At 41.2% G+C, this 16,762-nt stretch overlaps 1 protein-coding gene across 3 annotated transcripts in view; it reads right to left on the bottom strand.

Annotated features, from left to right (window-relative positions):
- Positions 1-6,310: 6,310 nt before the first annotated feature.
- The window catches only part of ctnnd2a (catenin (cadherin-associated protein), delta 2a), a 233,044-nt gene continuing 222,592 nt past the window's right edge, over positions 6,311-16,762 (bottom strand). For 2 of the 3 annotated variants that reach the window (XM_072450621.1, XM_072450622.1), the window contains exons 22-25: positions 13,132-13,258; positions 9,781-9,912; positions 9,371-9,447; positions 6,311-8,729 (exon numbers count right to left, since the gene is read on the bottom strand). In XM_072450621.1, coding sequence (XP_072306722.1) covers positions 8,304-8,729; positions 9,371-9,447; positions 9,781-9,912; positions 13,132-13,258 — 762 coding nt within the window. In that variant the 3' untranslated portion in view covers positions 6,311-8,303. The remainder of the gene's footprint in view (positions 8,730-9,370; positions 9,448-9,780; positions 9,913-13,131; positions 13,259-16,762) is intronic. The other variant, XM_072450624.1, reaches the window with a different exon arrangement.

Below are 16,762 nucleotides of genomic sequence, written 5' to 3'. Positions count from 1 at the left end.
ACAGGTGAGCGAATTTACTCAGACTGACAAGACACGACACACACAGACACCAGGTCGGTTTCATGCGTCTTGTGGGGACTTAAATTAATTTGCTGGAGTCTTATTCTCAACTTAAATCATCACGTTTCAAAAACATTACATTACACTACCTAGAAATGATTGCTTTGCCAAGAAAATTTCACAGGGTGGCTGTATGACATGTATATATCAAGTGTTTTTATTGCTCAGAAAAACAACAACTTGAAAACATACATTCTCATACTGTGAACAGGGTCATCTCTTGTCTCCACAGATCAGACCTGTCGCTTGGCCTGGTGTCACCCGCTTGCGTTTCCATGGACAAAGTCTGAGGAATAAAGTCTGGCGGCAATGCAACACTTGGATGCCAACCGCCATAAAACAACAACAACAACAACAACAACACGCTGTCCTATATATGTTTGCGCTTTACGTCAGTCACGGTTTGATTGACTATGCTGGAGTATGTATATATATAGATGCAACCAGATCTTGTTAGAACATATTAATGCAAGTAAAACTGCTCGGTTACAGAGGCTAGCAGGAGCACCCTCCACCATAAAAGTTGCATAGTGCACCTTTAAAAGTATCTGTTGTTTCAATTTACATTATCGCCTGTGTATCCCTATGTGCATAAACATGTTCAGTTTTTTATGTAATCTTTTGTGTGACAATTGTCCAGTCAGGAAGCCAGATGACAACATTTTGGGGCAGCTGATTCCTATAAAGTATGTCAACTCATTTCAACTCAACGTGCCTTTATTTTGAATTAGGAATGTCTCTTTTCAGTAGGAGCATATTTCAACAGACTTTCTAATGTTCTAACTTGACCCAACTTACTATGGCTTACATGGGGATAATTGCTCTCCATAATTCCCTTTTTTCAGGCCCCACATGACTTGTTAAACGTGTACAACACACACACACGCACACACACACAGATAAATAAGTATGCCTCTGACAGATACATGCTCGATATTTCTCCCTTCCATCTGATGTGGGAGCACAAGCCAGCTGGGGCCTCTGCACTGCAGCCACAACGCATGAATAACCAAGGCTGTGCTGCATTGTTACCTGACACTGGGCTTTATGCGTGCATGTAAGGGGAAGCGTGGCAGGGGTGCATATAAAACACCACCATCCTGGAAAGTCTAATATCGTCAGAGGAGGGTTGCCATGACTTTGAATTTAGTTTTGATTTTTTGGGGTTAAACTTGACTGCATTAAAGGTGCACAGTGTTGGAAAGTAATTAACTACATGTACCAAAAATACATATTCAGAATACTGAGTTACTGTATTATGGAACAGTTACACATTTGGTGGTATGGAGAAGGAATACTTTGCACTACTTAATCACACAAGTTATGTTTCAAACTTTGCGTTATTAATGAGCAAAATAGAAATTGCAGTGGTGAAGGATGCATGTGCAATTTTTATTCCTTCTGAAACGAGTGAGGAATGAATGCAATACAAATGGTGCAACACACAAAGCTTTTTTTAAATCCTAGGTCACGTTTTTACACTATAACATGATGCAACTTAAAGTGAAAGTATTCTAAAAATTCAGACATTAAAAATTCAGATTTTAATGCAGGTATATTCAGTATTCTGTACTATGTAACTGTTCTTTTTGTCTCTATGGAGATGTTATTGCTTTACCAAGAATGTTTCACAGTCTGACAATAATTCATCAAACTCAATGGAGACAAGGAGGTGACACAACCAGGTCAAGTTACAGGTGGAGAGACAACCATGCTCACAGTAAGAATGTGTATATTTTATTAAAAAAATAAGTGAGATTTGAGAAGCTCTACCTTTAAAAGCGTAATGGACGATTTTTACGCCGATTTGAGAACTCAAGCGGAAGTGCGCATGCGCGGAGTGCGTACTCCCCCCCATGTGGAAGCAGAAAAAAGCCTTGCGGCTGGACGTGCGTTTGTTTATTACCGCGACGGATCGCATCGCATCTCTCGTCTCCGTAGATTTCCGTCTCTTCAGAGACAGCTCGAACTGTCTTTCTCCGTCTTAATTTTGTCCTGTACACTGAGGGAACTATATTACGATACATCCATGCGCTTAGACACGGGGAAACGTGCTGCTCTCCTGGGGACGAGCCAGAACGAGGCTGCAGGTGAGCAGTAGGTGCGTTCTGATTGATACGTGGCAGCACTAATCGGAAGTCCACGCCACGAGGAAATGAGACTCAGATTTGGCGCCAAAAAATCAATGAAAAAAGCAATGAGTAATTTTAACTTCTCTATTAAAACATCTGGGGGGCCGGATAGTAGAATTCCACTGGTTTGAATGGGAGCAGTAAAAAATCCGTGAGTCCTAGTATTAAGGACGACAGCCCTACTCCACACAGTAAGAATGCATGTATTTTTGAGTAATAAAAACACAACAGTAATACTTTACTGAGGAAGCATGGTAGCCTGAGTCGTATTTTGTAGTAAATTTGTATTTAAAACATTTAATTAAACTTTCAAAACTAGACAAAGAAAAATCTATGCAGAGAAAAATCTAAGACCAATCGGTGGACACAATTACCGTAAGTTAATTTGATCTACGTTTTAACGTCGTTAAGCATGAAATTTAACTTATTTTCTTGAAGCGTACTGAAGTTAGTTGTGGAAACTTCTGTATAACCTACAATTCAAGGATTCTCTTCTAAAATATTAACAGTACACCGATCATGCAATCCAGTGAACATATTGCTTTCCGCACCCTCAAATCAGCAGCCCGAGAAGCATGGAAACTATGAGACAACCTTGGGAAAAATCACTTGCAATCAATATTTTACTTCATGTAATAAAAGGTACAATATTAAGCTTGTGTTTGGAAGGGTTATTTTTATAGTGAATATAAAAAGCCAATTGCTAACTTTTAACATCAATCTGCAACTATAAAAAGAGACTGGCAAGGATATAAATGAAACTTCTTGGTGAGGTGCAAATGAACCATGCTAACACTATGTCACTAGGCCATATATTGCACTTGGCCCTGGAGAGAAAACTTTGGATGCTTGCAAGTGTGTTATGCAGTGACGATTTGTGACAGGAATGTGGGTAAGGTTGTATCGTACAACCCCCACCTGGAGATTTATGACGTCTCTGCATACAGAGCAGAGACTTCACGCTTTGAAAGTTGGGAAAAGCCTTTTCCATCAAATGACTGCTTTGAGATTAAAATGAACTCACAGAGCAATTTTCTCTCCCAAGACAAAAACTAAAACACTAAAAAAGACGGTTGCGGTTTTAGTGGACTTTGTCCACAAGATAAATTTACAGCACATAATGTTATTGTGTTCTACATGTTCATTTAACTATTCTATGACACATTTTACCTTTGTAACTATGTGGCTCTGACTCAGCTACTTGTATTAGTAAGAATCCCCTACAACTGTGATAAAAATATAGTGAGAACAAGACATTTAAAACTCTAATAATACAATATCATCAATATTCTATAATTTTCACTTTCTGAGGTTTGGACTCACCCGTCCCCCCAGCACACAGTCCCCCTGCCAACCACTGACTGTCTCAACTGCACAGGTGAGGAGAGAGGAGAGCCTTCAACACCATCCAGCCACTGCTCCTGAGGGACAAGCTGGAGACGGCTGGTGTGGAGTATGACCTGGCAGAGTGGATCCTGGACTACCTCACAGACCGACCCCAGTTTGTGAGAGCACGGGACTGTGTGTCTGACACTCGGACCTGCAGTGTGGGGGCGCCCCAGGGCACTGTCCTCGGGCCCTTTCTCTTCACCCTCTACACTGCAGCCTTCAGACATGACACGGACAGCTGTGTCCTGCAGAAGTTCTCTGACGACTCTGCCATCATCGGACTCATCAAGGACGACGATGATGCGGAGTACAGGGGACTGGCGCAGGACTTTGTGGACTGGTGTCAGCGGAACCACCTCCTCATCAACGCGGGGAAGACCAAGGAGATGGTGGTGGATTTCCGCAGACACCACCCCACTGCCCCCTCACCAGTGAACATCCAGGGACGGGACATTGAGAGAGTGACTCATACAAGTACCTGGGTCTTCATCTGAACCACAAACTGGACTGGACTCATAACACAGACGCACTGTACAGGAAGAGCCAGAGTCGGCTCTACCTCCTGAGGAGACTCAGGTCTTTTGGAGTGACAGGGCCACTCCTGAAGACCTTCTACGACTCTGTGGTGGCATCAGCTCCTGTAGGTGTGGCCTGCTGGAGCAGCAGCATCACAGAGAGGGAGAGGAAGAAGCTGGACAAAGTCATCAAGAAGTCCAGCTCCGTCCTGGGCTGCGCTCTGGACTCGGTGCAGGAGGTGGGGGACAGATGGGTCTCACCCCCTGCAGGACACTCTCTCTGCTCTGGAGAGCAGCTTCAGAGAGAGACTGATCCACCCTCGCTGTGTGAAGGAAAGATTTCGCAGGTCTTTCCTTCCTGCTGTAATAACAGTGAGTGGGTTATTAAACTTACTTAAGTGATTCAGCATTTTGGCTGATTTAGGCACTTTTTATGATGTTGCTATGCTACTGCCCAAACTTTTCTACCCATAAATTAATTCCCTCACCTTCACCTTCTGTCTCCTTCACAGCCCAGCTTCCATTTCAGATGATAACATAAATTCTGAGATCTTTCACACGCATATACACAATGTGCCTTTGTGGAACTCTTTTTCTTACACTAATTGATTTTATGCTCAAGTTCTCCCAGTGTAATTCACAGACCATAGCTGCTAAACGCTCCACTCCACTTCCCCTAACATTTGACGTTTCCTTTGCTTTTTTTTTTTAGACTACTCTTTTGCACTTGTCTATGTACACATATTAATGCTCTTACTCCAGCCTGAGGTGACGGCTGATTGGGCAAAACATCCAATGAAAGGGCGAGTGGAAGTGAGAGAGATAGTGAAGGCCAGGGGCGTGTTAGAGCACAGAAAGAGGGCAGTTTGTAGGAAGGCAATACATAGGAAAATTGAAGAGCCATTTTCATGCCACATTAACTTACAGCAGCCTTCAACTCCAGGATTCTGACAAAGACGCCTTGACGCTATTGTGAAGGCTAATAATCAATGCAATGAAGTTAGAGGGTGGACCCAAGACAAAGACTCAAAGACTGTGCAAAGGCGACGGGTAAAACAAATTCTGATGGATTGTATCAAATGCTGCAACTAGTTCATTTAATTCACTTAAAGTTTGGTTAAACCATATTGGTGGGAGTGAAAGGTATCAAAGTTTGCATGGAAAATACACGGGATTCAACAAGATCTTTTTGAGGTCTGTGCCATTTTAGTTTCCTCAAATGTCTCCTCCTGTCACTATGGGGACACATCTCAATGATCTAAGCACCTGTCATGATTACAGGACCATCCGCGTTATCACCGCATCTGTATATTAACGTTGTAACACCAGAGGAGCTTATCTGCACGTGTGATATCATTCAACATGCTTCTGCACGCCGGGCTGTTGAGTCCCCAGTGGGAATATTTATGAGAAAGCTATAAAGATGTTAACAGTGATGCTTGTCAGCCTCTCAAGACAATAATAGTAAATGTGTAACAGCACTGGAGAATTATTGACTCATTTCAACGCTGCACATCAGAGCTACTAATAAATTGTCACCTTTAGTGTTCTATATCCACAGGCAGCTTCTTTTGTAATACAGCCACATCTGAATTTCATGTTGCATTTACCATTACTGTTTATCATTTATTGTTTTATCCAAAGGAACAGTAGAATTAACAATGGAACAAATCATAAACAGTAACATAACTAGTGAGAGGTTTATTACTTACCGTTTAGATAAAAGGCTATTTCGATGAAAACACAGCACCGACTCTAAAGGCACAACATTGTTCCCAGATGTTTTGTTTTAACATTTTGAGATTGGATGGTTACGATTCTGCAAAACAGCTAAACAATTACACACAATTAAAGTAACTTTTTGCTGTATGAAGCTGGGCATTTGAACTCTACAGCATATGGTACTATATGCATTCATTTGCATTGACAACCCCAGGGTTTCCTGCACATGTTTGCGCAGTTAAATAATGAGCACTTCTGTTCATTGACAGAAGATAACATTTATTTCAGGTGCTGCAGAATAGTCATGGGGGTTTGGTCACAGATGCTCTGCTCTGTGCCGGTCTAAAAACGATTCTCGGCTCCGACAGTTTGCTCAATATCCCTGTCCAATAGAGTTATGGGAAAAAATAAAACAAGGTTAGACTGGCTTTAGTAGGCTTAGTGTGATTGGCAGACCAATGTAAACCAATGAACAATTATATGAATACCACGTTTTTTGATTGCAAAGAGTCTTTTTATTTTCTTTGTGTTCAAGTACGGTCCTCTCTCAGCAGGGTCATCTAAGAAGCATTGAAACACAATAACACACAACTCGCACCAGAGCCTGAGCATATTCAGGTGGGATATCTCTTTTTGTCTCTTTTGATTAGGCATAAAAGGGGGGCTCCAATCTGCAGTTTCCACATTTAGGTTTAGAGAACAAGTCCTGTTGTACACCACGTTTTCGCTGCAAACATTTGTTGCATTTAGAGACATGGACATCTGCACATAAAAATCATATATATATATTTATATTCATATTTATATTTATAGATTCGTCATTCTATATCAGCAATTCATTCTAGTGATTTTTAACCGTAGGATTTCTCATTGTAAAACTGGACAGCCAGTCAGTAAGAATGCCTTCGATGGACATTGATTTATACAGGATTGCACACACGCACACTGTACACTCAACAGTTGCACACTAGTAGTCACATGCATGCATAGATACTCGCACTCAAGTTTACATGGACACACAGGCACACACCACTCACCAACCAGTTACACCCAGCCAACACAGAGAGGCAGATCTGTACATTTATGTGATAGCATGTCTCTACCTGAAAACACACGGAAATCAAAGTTTGAAAGAGCAGAGGGAGTTGTTCTGTTTGTAAACTTCGACAGTATATCCTGTTTTATGTCCCTTTAATTGTCCCTTTAAAGTCCACAATGAGGACTGGTCCGTGAGATGTCAAAGTTTGGCACAATGTCGATGTCTGTCTTTCTTTCTCTGCAGTTGTACAATATTCCTGTGGCTCTCATGTGGCAAGTTGGTTTCACACAATGACAAATCACTAAAAAGTTAACATGGCCATAAATGTTATATCCCCAAAGTAAAAGACACTCTGTGCTTTAAACATGTTGTTGAGGCAGTGAAAATGCACTTTGTTGCCTGGGCTCTGGAGCAACGCTACTCAATCTTAAGCTCTTAAGGACATTTTAGCTTATCCACAAATGTAGTAAAAAACAAAAATACTGCTGGACATCTTCTTTGCTGGGAAAATTACACAGATGTTGTCTATACTGCTTCTTGTTTGCTCATTTGACGGATTGTGTTTGCTGTTTCTTGGGAAAAATGGTTTCATAAACGACCCCATCAAAAATGTGTAATATACACACAGTATTACCTTTGAACTGTACAAAGAAAATCGTTTAAAAAGGTTCCTCTTTGTATGCTGTTACATTTTAGAAAAGTACAAATGAAAAGAAGCGAAAAAATACAGTGACAAAAAGAAGTCTCTCATAGATGACATTCTTTCAAAACAAATTGAGAAGACTGTGTAGGCGGCAAGGCCAATGCAACAAACAAGGGGATTAAAGCAGTGCTACGTTTCTCACTTGAGGAAAATGATAGACATCCACGACTTTGCCTTTGTCCAGTGTGCTTTCATCTTCCCCTGTGCTTTTAAATCTGCAGCCCTCGTAGATCCTCAAGCCATCTACATTTGGTCCTTTACCTAGAGTCTATCTTATACTAAAGGTCCTGTGACTTTGTGCTCATTTCAAAGCACTATTAAAACATTCCTACATTTCTGCATTCCTCTCTATTCTTCTTTGTTTGGCTGTTTTTCTCATTGCAACTTTGCCCCTTCTACTTCTTACTTACTCTTCATATACAGTAGCACCCACTTGAACTTGTCTCTTATCCTCTTCTAGTGCAAAAAAAGCTGACTATGAGGAAATAAAGCAATTTAGGGTCAAAAGTAAAATGCCGGCATGCACATGCACTGTCTCTCTCTCTATCACACGCTTTCTAACCTGAACCTTAGGACTTGCTCCATACCATTCCACTGTCTTTTGAGTTTGCTTTTAAAATACCACTGAACCTATACTGTAACCTTGAATTTGCTGCAAAAATAATCCCTTTCTGACACACATACATACACACGCAGTCTCTCGCCCCGCACTTGTTTTTTTTTTTTTTTAGTTTTGAAGTAGATTACACCCAAGAGTCGGGTGAGGCCGGGTAGTGGCTGGTCTCGTAGTTCAGTTCGCTGTATGGCCTAGAGGCTGAGTAGAAGTCTACGTAGTTCCCAGTGGATTTGAGACCCAGGTGCATTCGCAGGTCCTCTCTCGGATCCCGCGGCGGTACGGTAGAGTTGGGGGGCTGCTGAGGTTGGGCTTGGGGCTGAGCTTGTGCCGGGACCTGGGGTTGCGGTTGGGACGGCGCTGGGGGCGGAGGGGGTCCCTGGTCGTCGTAGAAGGCCTCGTCAAAACTGCGACTCTGGCTGTGCGGAGGCGGCTGCGGAGGCTGAGGCTGTGGGAAGGAGGGAGGGGGAGGATAGGGGTCGTAGTCTTTTAGCACGGCCGCTGATGGGCTGTCCTGCTGGGGTTGGGGGGGCACAACACAGGGCTGAGCAGGAGCCTGGTAAAAGGTTGTGTGAGAGAGGGAGCATTGGTGGTAATGGAGGAGAAGGCAAGAATGGAAAGAAAGAAAGTGAGAGAGAGAGAAATGCAGGGATGATGAGGGAGATTGACAGAAGCAGAAAGGCCGGTGTCAGGTACACAGCAAGCAGGAAAATCCCAGGTTTGAAAAACAAGTACAGAGGGTAAAAAGGCTTCCATAAGAATCAAACAGGATGGGACTCATGCTGTGAATTCTCCATTTCATGCAAGTATTGAAGGGAAAGGCTCATATCCACCACTATAACTCTCAAAGACATGATATGTTTCCCTGAAGGTACTGAGATATGTCACAAAACAGATCTATGAAGAATGTTATTTATAGCACTGGTTAAAATGCGCATCCAAAAGAGACATATTTTCAGATAAAACTTGCAAAAAGTTGCACTAAAATCTCATAAAAATTTGGATTAAACCTAGACTAAACCCGGAACTAAATATGGACAAACCCAGGACTGAAACAGGATCAAATAATGTCTCAAACAGCATTAAACTGGGCTCAAACCAGGACCAAACCAGTACAAATGCAAATCATTTTTGGGGATCTATAATTAGATTAAAATAAGTACTTTCTAAGGCTTATGTGCAGCCCTAATAACTCACCTGGTTTTGCTTGATTTCATCACTGGTCGTCAGGTAGGAGTTTCTGAATAACGTAGACGTCCCACAGGATATTTGAACTGAAACAAGAAATAGAAATATGCAACATCTGCTACTGAATCTGTCTGTTCCAATCAAAATTAAAGTATGAAATTCATTTGAAGTTTAAAGACGGGAGATATAAGGAGACAGCTGGAAAACTCCAAAACTCATATTGGAAAAAGGAAGAGCTGAGGAAAAAATCAAGGGAGCTCAGTGAGCGAGAGAAAAATGGAGCGAGGTGCAGAATGAGACAGAAAAAGGCAAAGAGCGAGATGACGAATCTCCGAGGAAAACAATGGCAAAAGAAAGATTAAGAACAGGGATAAAACAGCACTATTTAATTTCTCTAGATCTCCCATCCCGAAACGCACCTGCCATGCCGTCTTTGCGGGAAGTGTGCTCTCCCTTGCTGCTATGGAAACCGGCGTTGGTTGCTGTGGAGTCGTAGTCCATCTTGCGTTCCTTCAGACTCATCATTTCTCGGGGGGAGGCTGGGGCGCTCGCTACACCCATTCCCAGGCAGACACGCACACACACACCCGCACGCACAAACGCAACACAGTGAGCAATAATCAGGCAAGGCGGAGACAGCAGGAGCTTTCACAGAATAATGGGCTTTTGTGTGTCCGGGTCCTCAAGGTGCACAGTCATTATTCATCATTTAGCTTGTCAGAGGAAAGGGTCACCTACAACATGCTTAAAAACGCCTGGGAATTCGCTCGTATATTCAGGACCACCAGCACAGGAAGCATGAGCTGAATGTCAATTAGTACACGTCTATAGCATAACTTTTTATGATACAGTGTTTATACTCTAAAACTAGAAGGCACAAAAACGCTCAAAAAAGAGGGTTAAATGTTTGTCTATTAATTATTCATAATTTCATCTTGACTCTGAAGTTATTTGATACAGATAATCAACATCCCCAAGTATGCATTTTTAGTTAAATATAATAAATAATGTAATATATCAAACCTAATAAATAAAAAATCAAGTATCTTACATTTGGTAACTTAAGGAACTATTGCAAACTCACATAGAAACTCATTTTATTTTTATAATTAACTTTAACAAAGATCTCTCATTTTAAAAAACATTCCTCACACAAAAGTGAAGCTAAGGTCAACACACCCACGACCCACAAGGTTTTTCTTTTATGAATCAACATGATCTTTTAATTATTTGTATTATGTTTAAAATGGGTTGTAATAGTAATGGTTTAATGATAGATGTTGCTTTACCACAAAGTCAAAGTCACTTTCAAGTCATGAATTATTCACAAATGAATAACAGATATTCACAGGGTCAAACGATAGAAATATGCAATGACTATTCATTCTCTGTGATTCTTTCACTGTGAGTCACCAAATTCGCCTACACATGCACCTATACAAGGAAAGAAACAGATCTTCAGTAACACAGGCACTTTTTAATTTACTGATTTGGTGTTTTTCCCTATTCTCCCACTTTCCTCTTCCTCAAACACTAACTTTGCCTGCCATATTGTAATCCCCTTCTAGCATTAAAGTGCTTGCTCAGGGCCTCTTATCTAGACTGGCTACCTGTGTATCGGCCTCTTTAGTCTGCTTAGCTAAACATTCCTATACTGGATTCAGCTTATGCAGAATATTTAGGACCATATCAAACCAACGGCTTTGGAATTCAAAGGTGCTTTATCTATGGGTAAGATGCATACACACATCACATATGAAATGTTTTAGTTGATACTTTGTGTGTGTGTGTGTGTGTGTGTGTTCTATTCTGAGAAACACTTGTCAGTAGTGTATCCTTGCCACTGGAATTAGACTTCTCCGACTTGTGATTACAAGAGCAAAAATACAAAACTGTCTTTATAAAGAGGCATTTTCCACAATAATAAGCTCCATTATTCAATAATGACTTCATGAAATTACAACATTTGCTTTTAAGTGAGAACTATCCCTGGGCTACACAAGTGAAGCAACAGAATAAATTATCTAGAATAAGAGCAAGAATGCATTGTTATTGTCTAAATATAACTTTTCTAGTATATTTTTTGTAATAATGTAACAAAGAAAGTGACAAATCATTAATTTCCAAAGATCAAAATACATATGAATACTTATTTAAGTAATAATTTAGCTTATCAAATGCATTGCAGATGACTTGATGAACAATATTTCAACCATCCACTTGGATAATGTGGGTGGGTGCTCTTGGTATGACGAAGTTCCCCGTGTGTACAAAAGGTTGGCAACTAGTTTATTGCAATAATGAATGCAAAAGTCTCTCTTTGCATCCCCTCCTTTGCCCTCCTTGTGAATTTTCTTCCCATGGTGAATTTCTCTAGCTCTTTGACTTCTCCTCTCCCAGTTTGGCTGCACGCACATCATTACTCCTCCTGCTTTGATCCATCTCTGAGGGGTTGAATGGCAGACTGGAGCGTATGCAGAGAGAAGATAGAGACGCATATGGCCCGGTGCATACTGTACGTGTGTGAGAGAGCGCTGAGGCGGCCAGTGAAGAGTGAGAAATGAGAGCGAGAGGTGAGAAGAAAGCATGATTACCAAAAGGAGGGGAATGAGACGCTCCAATGATTCTGTGCGGATGAACGGAGAGACAAAAGGGAGGAGGAGATAAGTAAGAGGTGAGGAGGCTTTTCCATCACCAACGCCACTATTACTAACGTCCACAAAGTGCTCTCTCCTATAATCTGAAAACTCTCTATTTCCAATGTCATTGGCCAAAGTCAAATCCTCATCCTGAGCCTCCTCCCTGCATTAACCATCCTCCTAGCCATAATTCTTGGTGCCTTCTTGCTTTCTCTCCCTCTGTTTAGCTCCCCTCCCTGTTTCTCCATCCACGCACACAACAGACACATCCTCCCTTTCCTCTTTTCTCTGGGTCCTTGAAGACCTCTCTAAGCCGGGAGGAAGGAAAAGTATTTTTCTGCCTCATCAGCTTGCTAAGCCCGGTGTGGTGAAAGCACAGCTAAAGGCCTTTCTATCACTGATGCTAACAGCTAATGCTAGTGCGTCCTATGCAGAGCATGAAGGCCAGTGGGCTCGAGCCAAAGGCTGGCCATAATCATATTTCACTGGATGAAAGCTTGTGGGTGGCAAGCCCTGGTGCTAACAGTTGTTAGCTTAAGACTGATGGACTGGTAAGTGTTGGTGCTACTGGCTCTGAAACAGCCATGACTATTTTATATGTATAGATGCTTTAGTTTTTCTATTATTTATTTACTAGACCTGGATATTTCTTAGTTCTTAGTTCTTAATGATTTTGCTTCAAGTAAAAGGGTCGATACAGTTTATTTCTCAGTTGTTCTGGACATAACCCAAAAAGATGAAAGTGAAGAAATAATTGGGTGCTTCTTTGACAGACTACAGCCTGTTTAAATGTCGGTCTACCTATTATTTGCCTCTTCTTAAACAACTGTGCTCCTTGGTCGTTCATTTATTCTACACAGGAAAAATATTAAAATGCATTAATTAGGGCTGACTCAGTTAAAACCGTTTTGCAGCAGGTTCCTGCTCTGCAGCTAGAGCAGATACACAAACACTACAATACCCACACACTCAACAGTAAGTGACTACAAGTGTAGTGTTCAGCTAAAAAACACACCATTTGGTTAAATTTAGTCTATTTTCATTCTGTGGTGAAAACCTTTCAGTGTCTGAAAGCAGACCAGAGAACCCTGCCACACAGTGAGTGGCCTGGATGCCTTGTGTGATGCTCACCAGAGCGGTTATTTGGAGACATCCTGACAGGAGAGACAGAGGGCGTTCGTGACGAGGAGTAAGGCCTCTCTCTGTCCCTCTCTATCGTTGAAGCAGATCCCACAAAATGATACTGAGAGTAGCCATCCTGCAAACACATACAGAGAAAAAGTTCAAATATTTGCATAGAACATCAGGCATAACATTGTGGTCACTGTCAATTGAATGACACAAATTTTGTCAAACGGTATTAAGACTTTGACGTCAAGGCGTAAGAAGCACAGGGCAAGAGTAAAGATTTACATAGTCGAGAACATATGTACGGTAATGTATGATAAAATCTCACAGTCTATATTGAGACAGTATTGATCTCATAGTCCTCATGATATTGTGGGATGTGTTGAAGAATAGTCACTTTTTCTCTAATGAATTAACTACTCCAAATCAGTAGGAAAAACATCTAATAAGAGCAATTTCCTCATGTGGGAGAAACAGAGAAAAAGACCACGGTCATTGCAGTTCCCTCTGCCTTTTTGTGTGATACTGCAACAAAACAATGCATTTAGGCAAATTATTTTTGGAAAGTGATGCAGAGAAAGAGAAACTGAGAGAGAACCAGCAAAACAATGTGCATGGGGAGCTCGTGGTGCTGAGAGAAAGGCAAACACAGTGCATACCTGTTTAGTGTGTATGTTAGATGTGACATTCTTTCTTGATTACATAAACATGGTTTGCTACAGATATTAATTTGATTGAGAACACATGTTAAGAACAGGCAGTAGCTAAAAAATGTCACAAGCTAAGTAAACGACTGCTTGCTAATGATTCCACATTAAAGACAGCTAACACTTGTACGTACTTATAACAATTAAAACAACGTGTGGAGTATAGTGTAGAGTTGATTAACACATTGCAGGTGAGTTGACATCAATGCAGACATTACAAGACACTAACAACTACTCATACAATACCAATTAACACGCCTGTATTGAGCCAGGGTGAGTAAGATACTGCCCCTGGGAAGATGGAATACTAATTTCTGAAAAATAATAAAAAAAATAGTAATGATTTGGGGAGCGTAATTACTGCCATGCCAACGACTTTGCATCTATATTAGTTTAGACGTGATTGAGGAAAAACCCTTTTCATAAGACTGGAGAGTCAACAACAATCACAGAGCTGGAACCAAATTCAATTTAGCATTAGGATGATTAGCTACAGCAGAAAACTAGGCCCCAGCTAGTGATAAAAGATAATGGAAGCGTCCTCCATCACAGCCCTTGTTTCACAGTGGAGAGGTCTATAGTTAATACGACTGGACTGTAATACGTGTACAGTGAAAGAGGCAATGACAGATGGACAGAGGACAATGAACTTGGGTAACAAAGTCCGACATGGAAATCACTTATTAATATTTATATAGGCCATATACATTTTCATACATCAATGAATTATATATTTTTTACACTGCATTATAGATACATTGCCATCTGCATTCATTTCCCTATCTACTTTTATTAGTAGTACATGATCATGAAAGTTTTTTCCACAGTCCATATTTTCCTTACTTTTTAATTAGTTATTTTGCAAATTTACATGCATACCATTCTGAATAAAGGACCAATTATAAGAGAGTTATGGGGGTTTAGAAACAGTAGAGAACATGAGTTAACGATGATGAGGTAATTGTGTGTCTACTGTCCTCGGCCTGGGCTTTGGACTAATAGAAAATGGCAGCCTCTGACACGCTCAGGTTCAAAGGTAACTTGCTTCCAGACTTCCTTCGTTTTCTCATCTGCTCAATATTTCACTCACCTTATTTGACATTGCCTCCCTTCACCCAGCTCATTATATCCTGCATAACCCCCTAATGCTTCACTCTCACACCACAAATTATGAATATTGAACGATGTGCATATATATATTTTACACAGTTATATGTCTATTAATAAGGCTAGGGTGAAGGGATCGCCAAAAGCAGTTTACACACATCCCCAACCCAAAAAAAACAACCCTTAACCATAATTTCACGTGTTGGACATCTTTTTTTGAATGCCGACTGCAAAAATGACACAAAGCACAAAGATATAATGTTGTAAAACTATTGTAACATGAATACATTTAGTCTGAACTGTAGCTTTCCCCAGCTGCAAATTGGATTTTCAGTGTCTATTACAGTAAGTACATCCTAATGCTAAAGATGTCAAATTGACACACACCCATGTTAGGCAGAAATGTGACACATCAGGTAAATGACAAAATGACCGTATGTCCACTACAGGCTCCGACCCAAAAATCTGGTACAAATAAAGTGTAGTTTAGCCTATTAAAATTGAATTAAAACATTGCATTGCACAATCCCCAATTGGAAAAGGCTGACTCAAAGTGTTGCAGAGGAAAGTTGCTATTTTGGGTGATTTAAACTCCCACATATCTGAGTGCTTCACCAAGTGTCTCAATGTTCATCTTATTTGGCTTTGAGATCATGCAACTTCTCCCATTTCAGACTTTTTCCATTGTGAATGCTAATGATGCATAGAAACAGCAAAAAAAAAAAAAAACTAAACTTCAAAATCTCATCAGTGGGAGGTAGACAAGACCAAAATGTTCTCAAATAGAAGTACAAAGTAGTAGTCTAAAAAGTATTTGAGCAAAAACTCTTTTATATTAAGAAGAAATGTAATCCCAGTCTGAACTGATCAGGGAAGTGTTGGCGACGGACGGACAGCATGTGTTTGTTTGAATAACGGATTGTGAATATCAGACTTCAAAGAAGTGGCGAGGATGTCATGGGGGCTGTTTTTTGAAGAATGCTACAAGAGGAGCGCTCTGGCCTCAGGCTCCAGTCTCAAAATGATCTTTTCACTCGCATTTAACTCCACTACTAATAAACTCTAAATCAAAAATCTCTCCTCATGTATGTTTTATCTGTGTATCTTACCATTACTCTAGCCTCATGTTAATCCAAACATAAATGCCTTCTTCTTTGGCAAAAATGTATTTATCCAGTCTCTTTTGTTTGTATTTGATTGTGACACGATACATCATGTTGCATTCAGGACAGAAGTTACTCTAATATAATCTATATCAAACATCTATAAACGAGTAAATGTAACAGTGTTACGTTTGTATGTGGTGTACAGCCTTCACACCTCTGGTTCTAATAATTGATCTTTCATGCCATATGAATCATCGCCAGGGACCGGACGTCAGGGATCGGCCTCCCGCTGGTGCCAGAGTCAGGACTAAACATGGGCCGGCCTCCTGCTGGTGCCCAGAGTCAGGACTAAACATGGACCGGCCTCCTGCTGGTGCCAGAGTCAGGACTAAACATGGACCGGCCTCCTGCTGGTGCCAGAGTCAGGACTGAACATGGACCGGCCTCCTGCTGGTGCCAGAGTCAGGACTAAACATGGACCGGTCTCCTGCTGGTGCCAGAGTCAGGACTAAACATGGACCGGCCTCCTGCTGGTGCCAGAGTCAGGACTAAACATGGACCGGCCTCCTGCTGGTGCCCAGAGTCAGGACTAAACATGGACCGGCCTCCTGCTGGTGCCAGAGTCAGGACTAAACATGGACCGGCCTCCTGCTGGTGCCAGAGTCAGGACTAAACATGGACCGGCCTCCTGCTGGTGCCAGAGTCAGGACTAAA

This window comes from Eucyclogobius newberryi, unplaced genomic scaffold (assembly GCF_026437365.1).
Source record: "Eucyclogobius newberryi isolate DKJ021-1_F unplaced genomic scaffold, fEucNew1.0.hap1 SCAF_18, whole genome shotgun sequence".
Taxonomy (NCBI): domain Eukaryota; kingdom Metazoa; phylum Chordata; class Actinopteri; order Gobiiformes; family Gobiidae; genus Eucyclogobius; species Eucyclogobius newberryi.
The sequence above is the reverse complement of the archived record's forward strand: the minus strand, read 5'-3'. Positions and strand labels throughout refer to the sequence as shown.